General features: G+C 44.2%; 1 protein-coding gene across 5 annotated transcripts; it reads left to right on the top strand.

Moving 5' to 3' along the window:
* Positions 1 to 2,189: 2,189 nt before the first annotated feature.
* On the top strand, positions 2,190 to 16,295 carry NANP (N-acetylneuraminic acid phosphatase). Of its 5 annotated transcripts, none has more exons than XM_075596340.1 (4): positions 2,190 to 2,328; positions 4,527 to 4,669; positions 13,602 to 13,788; positions 14,711 to 16,295. In XM_075596340.1, the coding sequence occupies exons 3-4, from the start codon at positions 13,699 to 13,701 to the stop codon at positions 15,344 to 15,346; spliced, it is 726 nt and encodes a 241-aa protein (XP_075452455.1). In that variant the 5' UTR covers positions 2,190 to 2,328; positions 4,527 to 4,669; positions 13,602 to 13,698; the 3' UTR covers positions 15,347 to 16,295. The 5 variants fall into 5 exon arrangements, with proteins under 5 accessions (XP_075452455.1, XP_075452454.1, XP_075452453.1 ...); XM_075596339.1 differs by having other exon boundaries at positions 4,138 to 4,669; XM_075596338.1 differs by lacking the exon at positions 4,527 to 4,669.
* Positions 16,296 to 17,725: the final 1,430 nt, after the last annotated feature.

Raw genomic sequence — 17,725 nt, 5'->3', positions numbered from 1 at the left:
CATGCAAACACAAATTAAATGTAACGTTATGTAATTTAGTCTTTTTATATATGCACCTTTTGAATACGTTTATTATTTTTATAAAAAATGCATAATATACAACATACATAATTTATATATATATATATATATATATATATATATATATATAGTGACTTTTGGACCTCCTAGGTCCTATGTCAAACTTATGCAATAGAAATGCGTAGGGCATCATGATGCTATGATGTCATAACCCAGGGAATGATTTGTAGCTCAGGCAGAGGCAGTGTGAGATTGCTGTGTCGCTAGGACAAGGGATAATTTAGCAACAGGATTTACTGTATACTCTGTACTCCGCTCACAATGTATATTACTCATATGGCAACAGTAGCTATTAGAGACAGGGACTATTAATACTAGTATACATTGTTACACTCCCAGTGTGCGAGGCAGTGAATGCACCACGCTCTGATTCAGTGTTTAACTTGGTCAGAGGCTGTTTGTCCGCATCTGCTATACTTAATCAGGCTACCATGTACCCCTGCTTTTGCTTCTAGCCTATTCACCTGACACACAGGTTACACAGTTGTACCCTTCTCTATTTTACCACACATTTAGATGGAAGTTGTCTTAAGCCTATTAATATTAATTATACCGATGCCTCTGCCCCTCTTGATATATTTCGCACTTTGGGTATTTACCCTACTGACTATTAGTTGACTCATTTCGATTCACTAGCCCAGTGTTTCCCAACTCCAGTCCTCAGGGAACCCCAACAGGCCAGCTCTTAAGGATATCCCTGCTCCAGCACAGGTGGGTCAATCAGCGGCTCAGTCATTTTGACTGAGCCACCAGTGCTGGAGCAGGGATATCCTTAAGACCTGGCCTGTTGGGGTTCCCTGAGGACTGGAGTTGGGAATCAAGCAATATCCTACATGTTTTTTTTTGTTTGTTTTTTTAAATACAGTTCTGTACTATGAGAAAATACTTGTAGCATTTAACACAAAAAAATAAAAATGTTTTAAAGACATTTTTAATGTTTCTAATGTAGGAAGCATTTCCAAAGTGACAGCCCCCTTCCCCTTCTGATAGGCTCTGGCTCTTGAGCCCCGCCCTCTCTCTAGCAGTGCACCAATTGTATCTAGTAACTGCCCAGTCACGCATATTCCAGGACTACATTGCCCAAAATGCTGTGCAAGAACTGAATTAAATAGCCCTGAGCAAGTGATCAATTACAGGAGAACGGATCGATCTGCAGCTTAGCTACTCACTTGTCAGTTTGCAGATTGTACTGATGCACATATTGAATGGGAATATATATATTTTTTTAAACCAGCAGCTTGAACTGCAGATTTAAGCTACAATAGGTTAATAATTGAGCTCATTGCTCTATCCTGGTCTTTTAAACTTATATTGACACTTTTATTAAAGTTCACTGCACATGTGTTACACTGCACCTGTTTATTTGACAATTTTCATCTTATTTTAATTTTACTTATTAAAAGTTATGTTTAATTTGCCTAGGTGTGCACCTATAACGCAATTCTTTATGGTTGGTTTGTGACTGTCATAGACCTCCCTTTCAGTGCCAAATATAATATATATATAAATATATAAATATATATATATATATATATATATATAAAGCTGTGTACAATAGAAAGACGCACATAGTTAACCATTGACTAAAACCTTACATACTATTCTTTTTGCCTTCACTCCCCTCCTTCTAGACTTGTAAGCTCATTGGGGCAGGCACCTCCTTCCTACTATCTGTTTTGTCCTAACATACCGTATATGTACTGTATATTATTGTCCTCCCTTTCACATTATACTGCGCTGCAGAACATGTTGGCCCATACAAATAAAATATGATGATAATAATAATGGTTGGGTGTATAGGGTCCGACAAAAAGATCAGACAGTGGGGTGTGTATAGGGTCAGATAAACAGATCAGACAATTAGGGTCATCCTTACAGATCATATAGTCTGTGTGTGTGTGTATAGGGCCAGACATACAGAGGGGTCAGGTATAGGGTAAGGTGCCTGACCTAAACAGAACCTGAAATGAAAATAAATGATTTGATGTCTACAAAGATCTTTCTCTGTTTCCACTCTCCTGGCAGACAGTTGCATGTCTCTTCCCCTCTGTCTCTCCTGCTGCACAGCTCCTCCCCTGCACACACCCAGCAGCGAGATGAGTAATCACCAGTGCAGACAGGACATAACCCTGCGTGCATGCACTATGTGGAGCTGGGAGGAAGTGGGGGTGAAGGGTAGGTTTCACTTTCATCATTTCCTCCAACACATTGACAATCAACACACGCTCTGCTTCTGCTATTAATAAGGTATGGTATTTTTCTGCTGATATCTTAGTATATATTATATTACAAAGAAACAAGACATGTTTCAGGGTGGTTGAATTGCGCATTTAACAGGCCTGGATAGTTCACGAACTGGCAAAGCAGACACATAAAGCAGTCTCTTTTTAAACGGTGGGTTCCTTAGCTTTATATTAAAGATATTTAAGATATATTTGTATGGTAAAAGAAAGTGATGGCAAGTTTTTTTTTAAAACGGATCCTAATTTTTGAGTGCAGTAAGGGACAAGTGCAAATAAATTACTTGTTAAACAAATATATCGGACCTAACAATACAAGATCCTAAATGATATAAATTGTGATATATATATATATATTATATATAAAAACATATACACGTATATATATATATATACACACACACGCATGCGCGGCGGTCGGGCAGCCAGGCGGGAGGTGGGGAAGCGCCTGGGCAGCAGCCGCGGGACCCCCCCAGCCTACCTCCCGCCCCGGGCGGGGATCGGGGGCAGGGGGGGTTGGGGCTGACCCAGAGCTGCCAGCCGGCCCTCTTCCCCGCGTCATACCAATCAGGGAGGGAAATTATTTATTTAAAAAAAAAAAAAACATTGGCGCGAACAGGGGAATTCGTAGAGCCGCAGCACAGCTCGCCAGCTGCCTAAATCCACTCGCCACGGGCGTGTGGTTATAACTATTTGTCCAACGCTGTGTGTGTATATATATATATATATATATATATATATATATATATATATATATATATATATATATATATATATATATATATATGAAAAAAAGAGAAGAAAAAAAAAAGCGCCGATTCCTAGTGCATTACTGTGCAATAAAATATTTAATTTACCAAAAAAGGCTCATAAAATGAACTCACAAACATAGGTAAAAAGCATGTTATGAGATAATACTCATGCTCCAAAGGATCAGCAACCGCCGCTTCACTGCTACACTGCTCCGTGGCTTCACCGTGTCCAAACTTGTCCTCGTGGTTCACCGTCAAACAGGAAGAAGTCAGTCAATCTGATGAAACGCGTAGGGACAGTTGTGCAGTTGATCCTCCAACGCTGCTGGCAGACCTGTTGGTAAATCCTAGCCCGTTTGCCCTTTAAATTCGATCGGGTGACGTCATTTGCAGTCCCGCCACATCTATCGTCCCCGGAGGGAACCAAAGTTCATCTGTTGGTGTGTGACCGGGGAGAGGAGTTGCGGTGAGCCCGATTTCGTGAGTTCCTGTTTGACGGTGAACCACGAGGACAAGATTGGACACGGTGAAGCCACGGAGCAGTGTAGCAGTGAAGCGGCGGTTGCTGATCCTTTGGAGCATGAGTATTATCTCATAACATGCTTTTTACCTATCTATGTTTGTGAGTTCATTTTATGAGCCTTTTTTGGGAAATTAAATATTTTATTGCACAGTTATGCACTAGGAATCGGCGCTTTTTTTTCTTCTCTTTTTTTCTATGCAGGTGGTGAGGGAGGTCGTTGCACCCTCGTTGAAGCTGCCTGTTTCCTGATAGTGCTTTATTTTTTTTTATTTTTTATTGTCCTTCATTGGACATTGCTTTTGGACTCAAAAGGACAGTTTGTATTGTGCACCTATAGGAGGTTCAACAGCACTGTACATGTTCATTTATTTATATATATATATATATATATTATATATTTTTTATATATATTTTTTATTTGATATGGCTAGACATCTATTTGTCAGGTTTTAATAATGTTATGGGTTAATACATTTATGTAATCAATACTTACAATTTTATATATATTCAATCCACCTTACTCTCTGACATCTCCACACAGGCGCAGATCTACATTGTATATAATTATATATATATATGCCACATGACGTCATGCCGCCAGGACGTCGTAAGCAAGGGGGGCGCAAGGAGAAGGGGACAGACGGAAGGGGGGCGCAGGGAAAAAAGATTGTGCTCCACTGGGTTAGAGTAAGTGTTTCTGGGAGAGAGTTCGGTGCTCACCTCCCTGCGTGGAGGAAGCACCAATATAGCCTCTCCTGGAAAGGAGGGGGCAGAGACTTTGCCCTGTTAGGGGGTAAGGTGTGCTAAAGAGGGGTGCTTAGGGCCTCAAGCCCTGGGTACTGCCTTCAGGGACTGGAGCCTGTGATATCTATGGTGTACTCAAATAAATACCCAGTTGTATTATCTCTGGTGTGTTCCATGAAAACTAAGTTGCCTGTGAGGACCATCCTGGCTGCCATAGGATCCTCATAGGATGGAGGTGCTGCGCTGACAGAAGAACCATCACAGAGAGCCTGTCCTTCTGCCTCCCCATACCATCGCGAAGCTCTCAGGCCTTCTGTTCCACCAAACAGGTATGCATCGCACCAGAATACATCAGGTAGCAACATAATCTCCCTTAGGTTGGGGGTAGATGGGCTGCATTTCGAGGCACTGCTGAGATTAACATCAAGACAGGCTTTTGCTGCAAGAGAAGGAGGTGCTCTCCTATTACGTGTAATCAGAGGGCCCATGGGTGTAGTGTGCATAGGTTGGGCTGCCCGTTAAATGGAGCTATGACATGGACCCCTCCTCTCCAAGCTACATATACACATGGTCAGTGTATGTAGCCTTTATGTACTAAGAAGAGGTGCAGTGGCAGTTTACCAGAGCCTTCACCAAAGGCTGCGCCATGCAACTTTCTGTGAAATGAATACTGTATATGCAGGTAGTATCTGAGGAGGAGCTCTTGACCCTCAAGAAGCCAGGACCTACGTTTGAGGATCTGTAGCTATACTATGGCAATCCCCACCCAGGGGGCTGCCGTGGGGAAATTCTATTGCTAAGAAGTGGTGCGTGGGTAGTGTACCAGGGGATGCATGGGACCTGAAAGGGCCAGACCCGAAACTGCAGCCTGCACCGTGCGGTTCTGCTACTATAAAGTGGTGCGGGGGTAGTGTCTCAGAGGCCTCACGAAGGGAACTACAGCCTGCACCGGTCATGTCATTTACTAAGAAGTGGTGTGGGGCTAGTTTCCCAGGGGCCCGACCACAGGGAACTGCGGTCTGCACCATGCCATCCTATTCTGAGACAAGTACTGTGTGTGCGAGCAGGTATCCGAGGAGGAGCGCCTGACCTTCAAGAAGCCAGGACCTCCGTTTGAAGAGCTGCAGTCATACTTGTTAGGAATGTGAGCACACAGCGCCACAGGCGAAGCTCACGGCTCTCTCCTTACACTGCTCAGACCCTTCCGCTACAATCACGCAAGCCCCCTTCAGCTGCATCACTTACCCCTTGGCATGGTGGGACGCTCCACGAGGTACTTGCTCTACGCCGCAGCCGTCGGCGCGGAATCACCGCTCCGCGCGCACCCCACGTTGCTTCCTCTCATGCGCACGTCGGACTTACAGCACACACACAACAGCCCCTGAACTTATCACCGCTCAGGCTCCGGCCCCAAACACCGCAGGTTACAATCTGGCTCTTGCTGAGTATCAAAAACTAACAATAGCGCTCTAACACACCCTAAATGTGACAATATACAATTCAACCACATATGTGTAAATAATAAAGCAATGTGATAATAATAACAATCAAGTGATCTAAAGAAAAAATTAAGAAACTTAGAAACAAACTGCAACCCTTGATAAAGACTGTTCCACTCGTCTTGCACCAGGTGATCCTCCAACAAATCAGGGAGCTCGTCTCGTAGTTATGAAATAAAGAAACACTACATAGTGTAATACTGTTGTGAATAAATTTGTGCAAACAAAGCTCAAAACTGACTACTCACAATAAAGCAGTCAAATTCAGGCAGTCATCCAACTTAAGGCGTGGATGTTCCCTGTGTATGCAGCAGCCACCAGCCCCCAACCTCCAAGGAGAAAAAAAGAAGAAAAGAGACCATATAGTGCAGATGGTATTTAGTATTAAAAGGGATTCAAAAAATGCAGGCTTATACTTCATATGATCGAGGTAGGCAGTATGATATTATAGGTAGTGGGTGCTCATCTGGTCGCGATCCTTTTGAGTTCCTCACTATCCTCTGCTCCACCGCAATACTCTCGCGTCCACGCCAGGCACTCCCTTTGGGTCACTTCCGGTTGTTAAGCGAACTTCCGGATCTGATGACAGGGGTGGACCTCAGTTGTTCTTCCTCTTTGGTATGGGCTGAAACACTCTACATGTTTCGCCGTTGTTACGGCTTCATCAGGAGTGAAGTGATGTGGGGCTAGTTTCCCAGGGGCCCCACCACAGGGAACTGCGGTCTGCACCATGCCATCCTATTCTGAGACAAGTACTGTGTGTGCGAGCAGGTATCCGAGGAGGAGCTCCTGACCTTCAAGAAGCCAGGACCTCCGTTTGAAGAGCTGCAGTCATACTTGTTAGGAATGTGAGCACACAGCGCCACAGGCGAAGCTCACGGCTCTCTCCTTACACTGCTCAGACCCTTCCGCTACAACCACGCAAGCCCCCTTCAGCTGCATCACTTACCCCTTGGCATGGTGGGACGCTCCACGAGGTACTTGCTCTACGCCGCAGCCGTCGGCGCAGAATCACCGCTCCGCGCGCACCCCACGTTGCTTCCTCTCATGCGCACGTCGGACTTACAGCGCACACACAACAGCCCCTGAACTTATCACCGCTCAGGCTCCGGCCCCAAACACCACACGGTTACAATCTGGCTCTTGCTGAGTGTCACCTGGGCTCTAAGAACAGCAGCCAATGCGCTGAAGCTCCCTGGGCTCCTCCAGGCACGCCCCCTTTCCTGGTTGGCTGTTCCAGCTTTATATACCTTCTCTGTCTTGTGCTTCCTCGCTCGTCATAGTTTTTGTATGGGTGTTTCACAGTGCTTGTTCTTTAATTCTCTCGGTTTTGACGCGGCTTGGCAGACTTCCCCCTTTGGCTTTCAACTTCGGATTGTTCCTGTTTACGTACCTCCTGGCTCCCTTCGACCACGGCTCTCACCTCAATCCTTCCATAATTCTTCTACACCTGATCTCGGCAACGGCAATGACCATTCTTTTGGAAAAACGGTACTGGCAAGTACTCACGCAATTCTCCCCATCTGGCCTGGCACCATCTAATACCACAACCCGGACACGTCCCTCGCTCTGTCGGTGTGTGTATTCATACCTGCCACCTCAGTTCTAGGGACAGGTCTGGTCTGCGGGCTACTCCGGCGTAACAATACTAGAGTGGTCCCCGCCAAAGGGAACCGCATCCTGCTCTCTTCAATTGTAAAAATGTCGGTTCCCACCAAAAACGGGAGACCGCATGGCAACTTGTACAAAAGTTACAAGAATCTGTCTGCAAATGTCTGGGCTTGGCGCGAAGTCTAGCCGCGCCCTTTTTGCAGAATTATCCGGGTTTGGCACGAAAGCTAAGCCGCACCCTGTTCTCTACAGCTGTTCTGCTGAATTACCAGAGGGAGGAGCTGAGGGCGTGTCTATCTACTGCCGCGCAGCGGATATGGGGACTTAGCCACAGTCACTCGTGGTAGTATTGCTGAACAGACGTACGCCTAACCGCTCCCTCTCAACTAGCTGCCGACGATGAATGTGAAGCAAGGCACTCACTTTTGCCCTCCCAGGAGGTCTGCTACTACTTCCCAATGATGGGGTGAACTCTGTCCACTTGGTCTGCCAGTTGTGCGATCGGGTGGGACCTACACTGGGATCTGCTTCCCGGTGCTCGGATTACAATGCACCATACCTCTGCCTCAGGGACCTTGAGCGGAGACTGCCAAGACCCAGCTGCACACTGGGGGACTGCCCAATATCACCAGGTTCCTCCAAGTGCTGATGAATATGGCTCTACAGCCATCCGAAACCTACCGGCCAGACTACTGGACCCTGTTTCACAACCTGGTCGGTTCTGAAATACTGCATGAGAGCCACAGCTCAAAAAGTATGGACTCTGGAGTGGGCTCTCAGGGAGCTATGGGAACTGATATAAGTGGCCTCTCAAGCCCTGCGGAGAGAATACTATCAGCGGACATACTTGAGTCCACACCAGCCGGTGTGCCACGGAGTGAGTCCCCTTCTGCTCTCCAGTGAGTTCCTGCTCCGATCTGCGCCTTAGAGGAGGCGAACCGTTGCCTGGACAGGCACGGTCGAGTGATGCCTGCCACGCCCTTCGTGCCCCGCGCCCCGCAGGAGATATCTTTCACCGCTGGATCCGCAAGCTACCGGCAGGACAGTGAGGATGCGTCTGTCGATGAGGTGTCAGACGAGGCCTCCAACGATCCCGAGGTAAATACCTATTTGTCCATCTCGAGCCCCGACATCTACCATGGGGTGTCGATTCGGGACGTCGATCACCGCTGGGCCGTTGTCCCTGGAGGAATGTCCCAGCTATGGTTGCAGAGTAAAGCCATTTGTAAGGCCCGAGATCGAGCCATGGCCTATATGGCTGCTGCCTACGCCGAGCGCCTGGACGAGATCAACGCATTGGAATCTTCGCTAACGGTACCGGCTGGTACTGCTTCTCTTCCAGATCCTGCAACCGCCACTGCTGCACTAGTGAGTTCCTCTACGGAGAACCTTTTCTTACTGCAGTGCAGGGTGCGTAAGCAGGAGCATGACAAGAAGGTTAGGCCCTCTGCCACCCGGCACATGGGGGGTCTTACCAAGCCTTCGGCTGCTACTTTTCCTGCTCCAGGGCGAGGACAGTTGAAGGCCCTAATGCGGACGACCTTTCCGGCTGCCGATAAAGCTTGGATGCAGGACACTAAATGCCCGGCGGAACGAGACTTTGAGGTGCAGGACTCGCCCCATTGCCCCGTTCTGACCATTCCTCCAGCCCTGACCTCAGTCCCCGAGGAGCTGACTGTGACAACCGATACAGGCCCTGGTCCCCAGGTGATGGTTTCCCCCAGTGAAAGCTAAAGTGTCTGAAGGGAGGGACCCATTACCGTGGTGGGATCCATTATATAGAGGGCATGTGCCGCATCTGCAATGGACCGGGTTCGTGCTTGAGAGAGGTTCCCACACAGATCACTGGTGGGAGGATGGCCGGTTCACTCCTGAGCAGGAAGCTGAAATCATGCGGGAGCGTTGTGCTAAAATGGATGCAGGCCTTTTCTCTTCTCCAGGGGGAGAGCAACCAGTTAGTGAGTCTCTGTGGGATGGACCAATATACTGGGTATTGCCAGGTCAAGCATACGGGCATAATTTAACCAAAAGTAGCCGCGTGATAGGGTCCTGGTCCAGAAATTTCGTAATCATATCCTTCCTGAGTCTCTAATGTCAGCAGAGATTTACCGGGATGAGTGGGTGCACGCAAGCCATGTTAGATTATATGAAGGTAAGGCCCAGCAGCAGCATGCATTACTGGTAAGATAGGGCTTGCTATCTCCATGAAGGTGTGTCAGGTAGCCCGCAACATTCACCTAGACCGGGTGGAGTCTGGACGCAAGCGCTGCTATTCGATCACTGTACCGGATAGTGAAGGGAACCTTGTGCGCAAGCCAGATCCAGCTCACTATTACTGACCGGTCACAGTACTGTTAACTAGGGTAAAGGTTACTCCATCAAGGGTGGTCAGTTATGCCAATGTTATAATGTTGATTGCCATTGTATTTTTATTGTATAAAAATGTGGTGGGATGTTATGCCCTCATGCGGGCTTGTAAGGGATTTAAAAAACCAGAGGGAGGGTGTAGCCAAGTTCCCCATGGCCACTAATTCTCTGACCCCTCCAGCACTGTAAGTCCCAGTAAAGAGTGGCCAGTATTGGGAGCAAATCCTGCAGGGCCTGGTTATGTAATTATATGTATGTTAGCTAATACAGTTCAGGATTAGCCTGGTATTACAAGGGTTATGTTTGATAGGAGCCTGGTTTACAAGCCACTCCCCTGGGAAGGAGGAGGTTTTCCTCTAGAGGTTAAAGTAAGTGTTTCTGGGAGTGAGTTCGGTGCTCACCTCCCTGCGTGGAGGAAGCACCAATATAGCCTCTCCTGGAAAGGAGGGGGCAGAGACTTTGCCCTGTTAGGGGGTAAGGTGTGCTAAGGAGGGGTGCTTAGGGCCTCAAGCCCTGGGTACTGCCTTCAGGGAATGGAGCCTGTGATATCAATGCTGTACACAAATAAATACCGAGTTGTATAATCTCTGGTGTGTTCCTTGAAAACTGAGTTGCCTGTGTGGACCATCCTGGCTGCCCTAGGATCCTCATAGGATGGAGGCCCCGCGCTAACAGAAGAACCATCATGGAGAGCCTGTCCTGATGCCTCCCCATACCATCGCGGAGCTCTCAGGCCTTCTGTTCCACCAAACTATAGGTTCAACTCCAAATATATAAGGAAAAAGGAAGAAACAAAAATAGTGCAAAACGATTTATGTAACAGGAAAAGTAGTACAGGCGGTCCTCGGTTATCCAACAGAATTCGTTCTGGAAAGTAGCGGTGGATAGTGAAAGTGTTGGAAAGTGAGTCCCATGTTAATCAGTGGCAGTGAGCGTCGAATAAAGCATTCAGGCGTCGGAAAACCGTCCCATTGGATTGCATTGTGACGCGTCGGATATGCCGTTCATTTTAAAGTGAAATGACAGCGAGGACCACCTGTAATGCACTTACAAGAAGACTGAGTCAAACACAGATTGACTATGCAGAGTCGCAGGGGGAAGAACGCCGAATTGTGGTACTCCTCTCCGTCTGCCAAGCTGATTGTCGCAGGGCCGCCCAGTTCAATGATGTCACATTCATTGAGGTACACAGGGCTACACAGCTGCTGCTAACTCATATACAGGTCAAGTCTTTGCAGTAATCCAAAACCCTAAGCGTTTCACTCATTGAAGAGCTCCATCAGGTGACTATTCTCAAGTGGATGAAATCACTCTTATAGTTAATGTGATGACATCACGACACAGACATATCCAATCGGAGAAATGCAAAAAAAAAAAAAACGCTGACGACTAATCTATTTCTTGCGGAACTACATACATTTTTGTAGAACAAGGGGGTTCCCAGCGCTCGCTGCCGCAAAATGATAACAAATATGGGATTATGCCAAATCCAAAATTTAATAACAAGTACAAGATTACTAAAATTGAAACATGTCATACGTGGGAACCCCCTTGTTCTATGATATTGTTTGGGGGTATTAGGGACCTCCCTGTTCCCAGTAGCACCCTGCAGCTGTTTTCTATAGTACAACCAGCTTGAGTGCTGTCTAGCTCTTTTTTGTTTTGTACATAAATTTTTGATACAAGGCAAAGATTTGGGTATTTTAAGTGAAAATGAATTCAAATTTGTATTTAACCTTTTCCCTAAACTACGCATGTTTTTTTTTTTTTTAATTCAAGACCCACACACACCTATCATAGCAGGGATAGATTCTAGTACTTCTAATCTCTCTATGTTTATAGACCATTTCGTCCAAGAATGTTAGTGTACTCCCCTCCTACTTGAAAGACACCACTCAGGGGATTAATATCATGAATGGCCTAACTTGAAAGGATTCTATTTGGTCAACGTGATGTAAGGTCCCTTTATACCGTAATAGACAACGCACAAGGCTATGAGTCAATAAAAAAGATCCTCACAAAAGCTGATCTTTTGAAGTCTGACCAGACTAAATTTCTGGTGGTCAGGATTAATGACATTTTAAAACATAACTTCTTTTGGTTTGAGGGTCATTTGTATTTACAGATCAGGGACACTGCTATGGGTACCAGGTTTGCGCCAAGCTGTGCTAAGCTATTTATGGGAGCATGGGAAAAGGATTATATCCTCAACAATAATCCACCTGGCGCAAACTTGGTCCTATGGCGGCGCTATATTGATTATGTAATTTTCATCTGGAAAGACAAAGATGATATATTGGGAGAATCTTATCTGTATCTTAATAATAATCCGTTTAATCATCAGTTTACATCAAAACACAGTAAATCTAGTGTGGAATTCTTGGACCTCATTCTATATGTAGACAAACAGGTAGTTAACACTAAGACCTTCTTTTAAGAAGTTGATACTAACAACTATGTGCTTAAAACAAGCTGCCATCATAAAAATTGGACGTCCCACATTCTATATAGCCAATTTAGAAGGATCAGAAGAAACTACAGATTTGACTACCTTTTTACAACAATCCTCAATTTTGGAGAAAAAAATCCTCAAAAGACATTATGTAAGTGACGATATCTAAGTGACGAGGTTAAATCGGCACTCTTGAAAGTAAGTAATTTGGATCGATCTGAAATTCTGAAATAACAAAATGGAGACAAAAATAGAAAAGGAATACGCATATTCCTAACACAATATAGTGAAGATGCCATGCAAATTAGTAACATTGTTAGTAAACACTGGCATATTTTGAAACGGGAGTCCGTTTTGAGAGATTTCCTGCCTGAAAGACCACAGATGTTGATCTTTAAGGCAGGGGTGCGCAAACTGGGGGGCTGGAGATTTTTCTGTGGGGGGGGGGGGGGCGGGGGAGAGGGCCCGCGATCTTCCCCAAGGCATTTCAATTAAATACCGGGGTATCGCGTGAGGCCTCTGCGACAGAAAACCTTTTTTCTTCTTGTAAGTGCGTTACTTCTTTTTCTTTCTGTTGCTTAAACCATTTTGCACTATTCTTTTTTTTTTTTTTTTTTTTTTTTTTTTTTTTTCTCCCTCATATATTTAGAGTTTTTTGCACCGAGCTTACTTGGATCAAGGATCATTTGACCTAGAGATTTATCTCTACTTACATTCCATGATCTTCTAAACATGTGAGTGAGAGATATTTTTTTCACTCCTCTGTTACTACTTTTCCCCCCCCAATTTGTGATCTTTTGCACTATTTTATTATATATCCCCTAGTGATCTTGCGCTTTGTTATCAGTGCTAGAGCCTAATTTTTGCAAAAAATAAAAAGAGGGTTGGGGTTCCTTACAATGCATTTGATCTCAAACTCGCTATTAGAGAGGGTTGGGGTTCCTTACAATGCATCTGATCTCAGATGCGCTATTAGAGAGGGTTGGGGTTCCTTACAATGCATCTGATCTCAGACGCGCTATTAGAGAGGGTTGGGGTTCCTTACAATGCATCTGATCTCAGACGCGCTATTAGAGAGGGTTGGGGTTCCTTACAATGCATCTGATCTCAGACGCTCTATTAGAGAGGGTTCCACAGAATTTAACAATATAATTATAGTGTTCCTTACATATATTAACTTCAGTCAAGCGTCTACGGAAGAGACTTTTCTTATGAGCCACAGCCACATAAATGTGATGTCACCATGTTCGTATTAATGTAATGTAATGCTATGTTCTTGCAAGGAAATGATTTTTTAACACATTAATTTTATTTAATTAACCTTTTTCCTAGAGTGACAGAAATTCAGAGGTTGCATAAGACAACAGTTGTATTTCTACAACACCCCGCTGCTCTGCAGGTCTTGTGCACCGCGTCTTTGCTCTCAGAAATGTTGCTGCATGGTATTAAAGCTGTATTTTTTGACTTGGACAATACATTGATTGATACATCTGGAGCTAACAAGAAAGCAATAGATGAGGTAATGTCAATTATTTGCCCTTATCTTAGTTTTTATGCAGCATTATGAGATATTCTATTTAAGAAAACGTTTTTTTTTTTTTTTATATTGATATCCCCTTTTAAAAAGCAATTGTTGTTTTTTTTTTACCGTGATTCACATTTTTGGTTGTTAAAATCGCAGTTCCAATTACTGAAAAATGAATATTGGTTGCAGACATTTTATTCAGTACCGGTTACAAAAAAAAAAAATACATTTTAAAACGTAACATATTTAAATTTTTACATTTAGATTGAACAGTTATTTCAAACAGTAAGAATTTTTTTTCCTGTCTCCCCGAGAAGATTTTTTTTTGTGAAGGAGATACAAACATTGTTTTACTTTACCTTTCCATACATTTTTAACACAAGGGGTATTTGCTATTCCATGCTTTTACCATGTGACATTGTGAGATGCTGTTTCTAACATAGTAACCACACCGAATATACTTTCTCAACAAAATATTGTCCCTTTTACAGTCGTGTCCTTAAGAATTATCTTCATCAGGATCTCATTTGTTAGATACGTATGAGTGAGTTCACAGGCTATATATTAAACATGTTTTTAAGTGTTTAATCTTTGTGGCGTGCAAAAAAGGTGTTATTTTGGCTTTAAATTCCAAAGTGAGTTTCAGGTTAAATATTATTAACATCCCAGCCAAAAGATATTAACTCATTATCTGTAATACACACACTGGTCCAAATGTCACAAATATCTGTTGTGCATTACCAACCACTTATACTAATCTCAACTGTGTAAGAGTTGCCCTGGATTGTAGAATGGAATTTGCATCTTGCATTAGGCCCTGCTCCACTGTCCTGTATATAGTTACTAAGACTTTCATCAGCTACTTTTGCATTATTACTATTTAGTGTTTTTTTGTTTTTTTTTACATTTTTTTCAGGTGATGAAACTACTGATAGATAAAAATGGGTACAAGAAAGAACAAGCTCGTATCATTTGTGACAAGTTCCAAGCAAAGCTCCTTCACGAGGCTCTTGATCCTTCTAAGATGACCATTGATGATCTCCGGGTTTTGCACTGGGAGGAAGCCATGCAAGAAATCAGGCCAGGAGAATACAAGGATGTGGCCAGAGAGTGTTACACACTGTGGAAATCTAGGCGCCTGCATCTCATGACACTATCAGAAAGCACCAAAGACATGCTCATTGAACTCCGAAAATCGGTACTCTTGCTCCTCTTAACTAATGGAGATAGGCAGGTCCAGAGGGAGAAAATTGAGGCTTGTGGTGCCACGCCTTTCTTTGATGCCATTGTGGTGGGAGGAGAGCACACTGAGGAGAAGCCGGCATCTTCTATCTTCCTCCACTGCTGTAACCTCCTTGGGGTGAAACCTGAGGACTGTGTAATGGTCGGGGACAATCTGGATACTGATATCCAAGGCGGAGTCAATGCAGGCTTAAAAGCAACCATTTGGATAAATAAAAGTGCCTTTTTACCGAGTAACCCCTGCCCAGTACCTCACTGCATTATACATTCTGTGTTAGAACTGCCTGGTGTTCTAAAGGATTTGCAATAGAGAGGTAGCTCTATATCTGGACCCCAGCACACTAAGTCCTGAAACACTGTAAGGGAATTTAGAGCCTTGAAATGTCAGTTCTTTGATGCTCTACATTTCACACCCGATTCTTAACACACTGTGATATTATTTTATCAAATACAAGTCTGTGTTTACATGAGAGGTTTGAAATACTAGTGTATAGACCCTAGCAGTGAAAGTTCAGAGGTAATGAAATGATCACAACTGTTTATGATTGCCCATATACAAGGAATAAAAATGCCTCTTAAGTTGTTTAAAGGTACAATATTTTAAAATTTTTAGAATAGTACATTGAAAAGGCAATCCATGCGTTTTTTTAATTATTTTTTTAATTTCGTTCATTTAAAAAAAAAAAAAAAATACAGGCTTGAAGCAGGGGGTCTCCAGCGCTGGACTTTATTAATTTCAGCCCCGGGGGCCCCCTGCTTCTGGAGATACAGACCTCCGTATCGGGTGCCGGGTGCCACCCTAGGGTTCACATTATGGCTGATTTTCAAAGCTCCCAGGCCCGGTGAGTCAATAGGAAGTTGTGACGTCATCCAGTGCAGCTTCCTATTGGCCAAGGTGACGTGGGAGCTTTAAACTGCAGGAGATACCGGCACCCCCATCAGAGGTAAGTATCTCTGGAAGCAGGAGTCCCCGGAGCTGAAATTAATGGGGTTTAGTTCCGTGGAAACTCCGTTCAATCCTGTATAAAAACGTGAACAAAAATTAAGAAAAGAAAAACGGCCTGGATTGCTCCATTAAAGTGTGTGTGTGTATGTATGTATGTGTATATACACACAAAATTGCTGCACTCACTGGGTAATTGTGGTGCTTGGTAGAAACAATAAACAGTAGGGATCACCCCTGAAGGAAGTCCCCCTGGGGAATGAAACATTGGGCGAACAAGTGCCAGTTTAGATTAATAAAAGCTTTTTTCTCTATACTTTCTGTGCAGCGCTGGTTATTTTGACCACTTTCCGTGATGACGTGTGTGTATCTGTATGTATGTGTATGTGTGTGTATATATATATTATATATATATATATATATATACACACATCTGTACCGTGTTGAATAATAAAAAACAAATAGACGATACCGTTCTGTGGCTAACTAAATGCTTTTATTTGTGCGAGCTTTCGGGATACACTGATCTCTTTTTCCGCCGGTGTTACAATGGATAAAGCAAGAATACAAATTTATGCAACTGTTCGGGACACTTAGCGGTGGCCTAAACCGAGACCGCAGTTTCATGAGTCACTACTGACACGAGAACTCTATTCCCATGAGTGCTAAAGGCCATGTCTATACATACTACTCTATATGAATGAACACAGCTGTCTCTTACACATACAAATACACAATGTAATTCCATCCCTATATACTAATAGGGACCACATAGTATCTACAGACACTAATAGTAATGCAACACCCTCTTAAATTTCTACACCTACCCACACCATTGGTATACACTCCCACTCCACACACACCTTTTGTAAAACGCTGTATGCACTGTGGGCGCTTTATAAATGTATATTTATGTACATACACACACACATACTGTTACATCACTTACATTCAAGGACCATTTAACACCTTAAGTCATACATCGCATACTGCACAGGGGGAGGGATAGGCTTCAGTCACATATACATTCCAAGATGCACTGTTTTTAAGTCAAACCCTTTCTTGCTTTATCCATTGTAACACCACCGGAAGAAGAGATGAGTGTATCTTGAAAGCTCACACAGATAAAAGCATTTACTTAGCCACAGAACAGTATCGTCTATTAGTTTTTGAGATATATATATATATATTATATATACAGTGTTCGACAATCATATACATTTACACGCCCGGGGCGAGTGGATTTAACCTCCGGGCGAGTAAATATTGGCCCAAGCAGCACACGTGTTTGTTTTTTTAAATTTCCCTGCTCGCGCTGAAATTTTCCCTGCTCACGCTGAAAAGAAAAAAAAATCCCCCTACCTGACAGCTGATTGGCGCGCACTCCCAGACTTTGTGGGCACGCGGCCAGGCTCTATATGAGCCCGCCCCCAACGAGCGGCCATTCTTTCTGCCTGGAGCTCTGTTGGAGAGTGTAACAGGGGACTTATCCCTGTTCACAAATGTGCCTCTAATCCAGCAGTGGGGTGGTTAACTGCTGGTAGCAAATTAACTAACACCACCTGCCTGATTACAGGTGGTAGAAAAAGCCTGCCTTTGAGACAGGAAGTGACTCCTTAGCTCTGACTGAGAGCTGAACTTTGAAGACAGAGCAGTGTTCTTGAGTCTCCCAGGAGAGACTGACCAAGAGAACACACATCTCTGGAGCTGACCGGTCTTGAGCTCTGCCCAGCATAGCTGATTGCA

This window comes from Ascaphus truei, chromosome 4, assembly GCF_040206685.1.
Source record: "Ascaphus truei isolate aAscTru1 chromosome 4, aAscTru1.hap1, whole genome shotgun sequence".
NCBI classification, from domain to species: Eukaryota; Metazoa; Chordata; class Amphibia; order Anura; family Ascaphidae; genus Ascaphus; species Ascaphus truei.
The sequence above is the reverse complement of the archived record's forward strand: the minus strand, read 5'-3'. Positions and strand labels throughout refer to the sequence as shown.

Excerpts from the sequence above, each read along its gene's own strand:
- NANP (XM_075596338.1), top strand. The coding sequence starts at position 13,699 with ATGTTGCTGCATGGTATTAAAGCTGTATTTTTTGACTTGGACAATACA. Across the intron at positions 13,789-14,710 it reads ACAAGAAAGCAATAGATGAG|GTGATGAAACTACTGATAGA; the intron begins GTAATGTCAATT and ends CATTTTTTTCAG.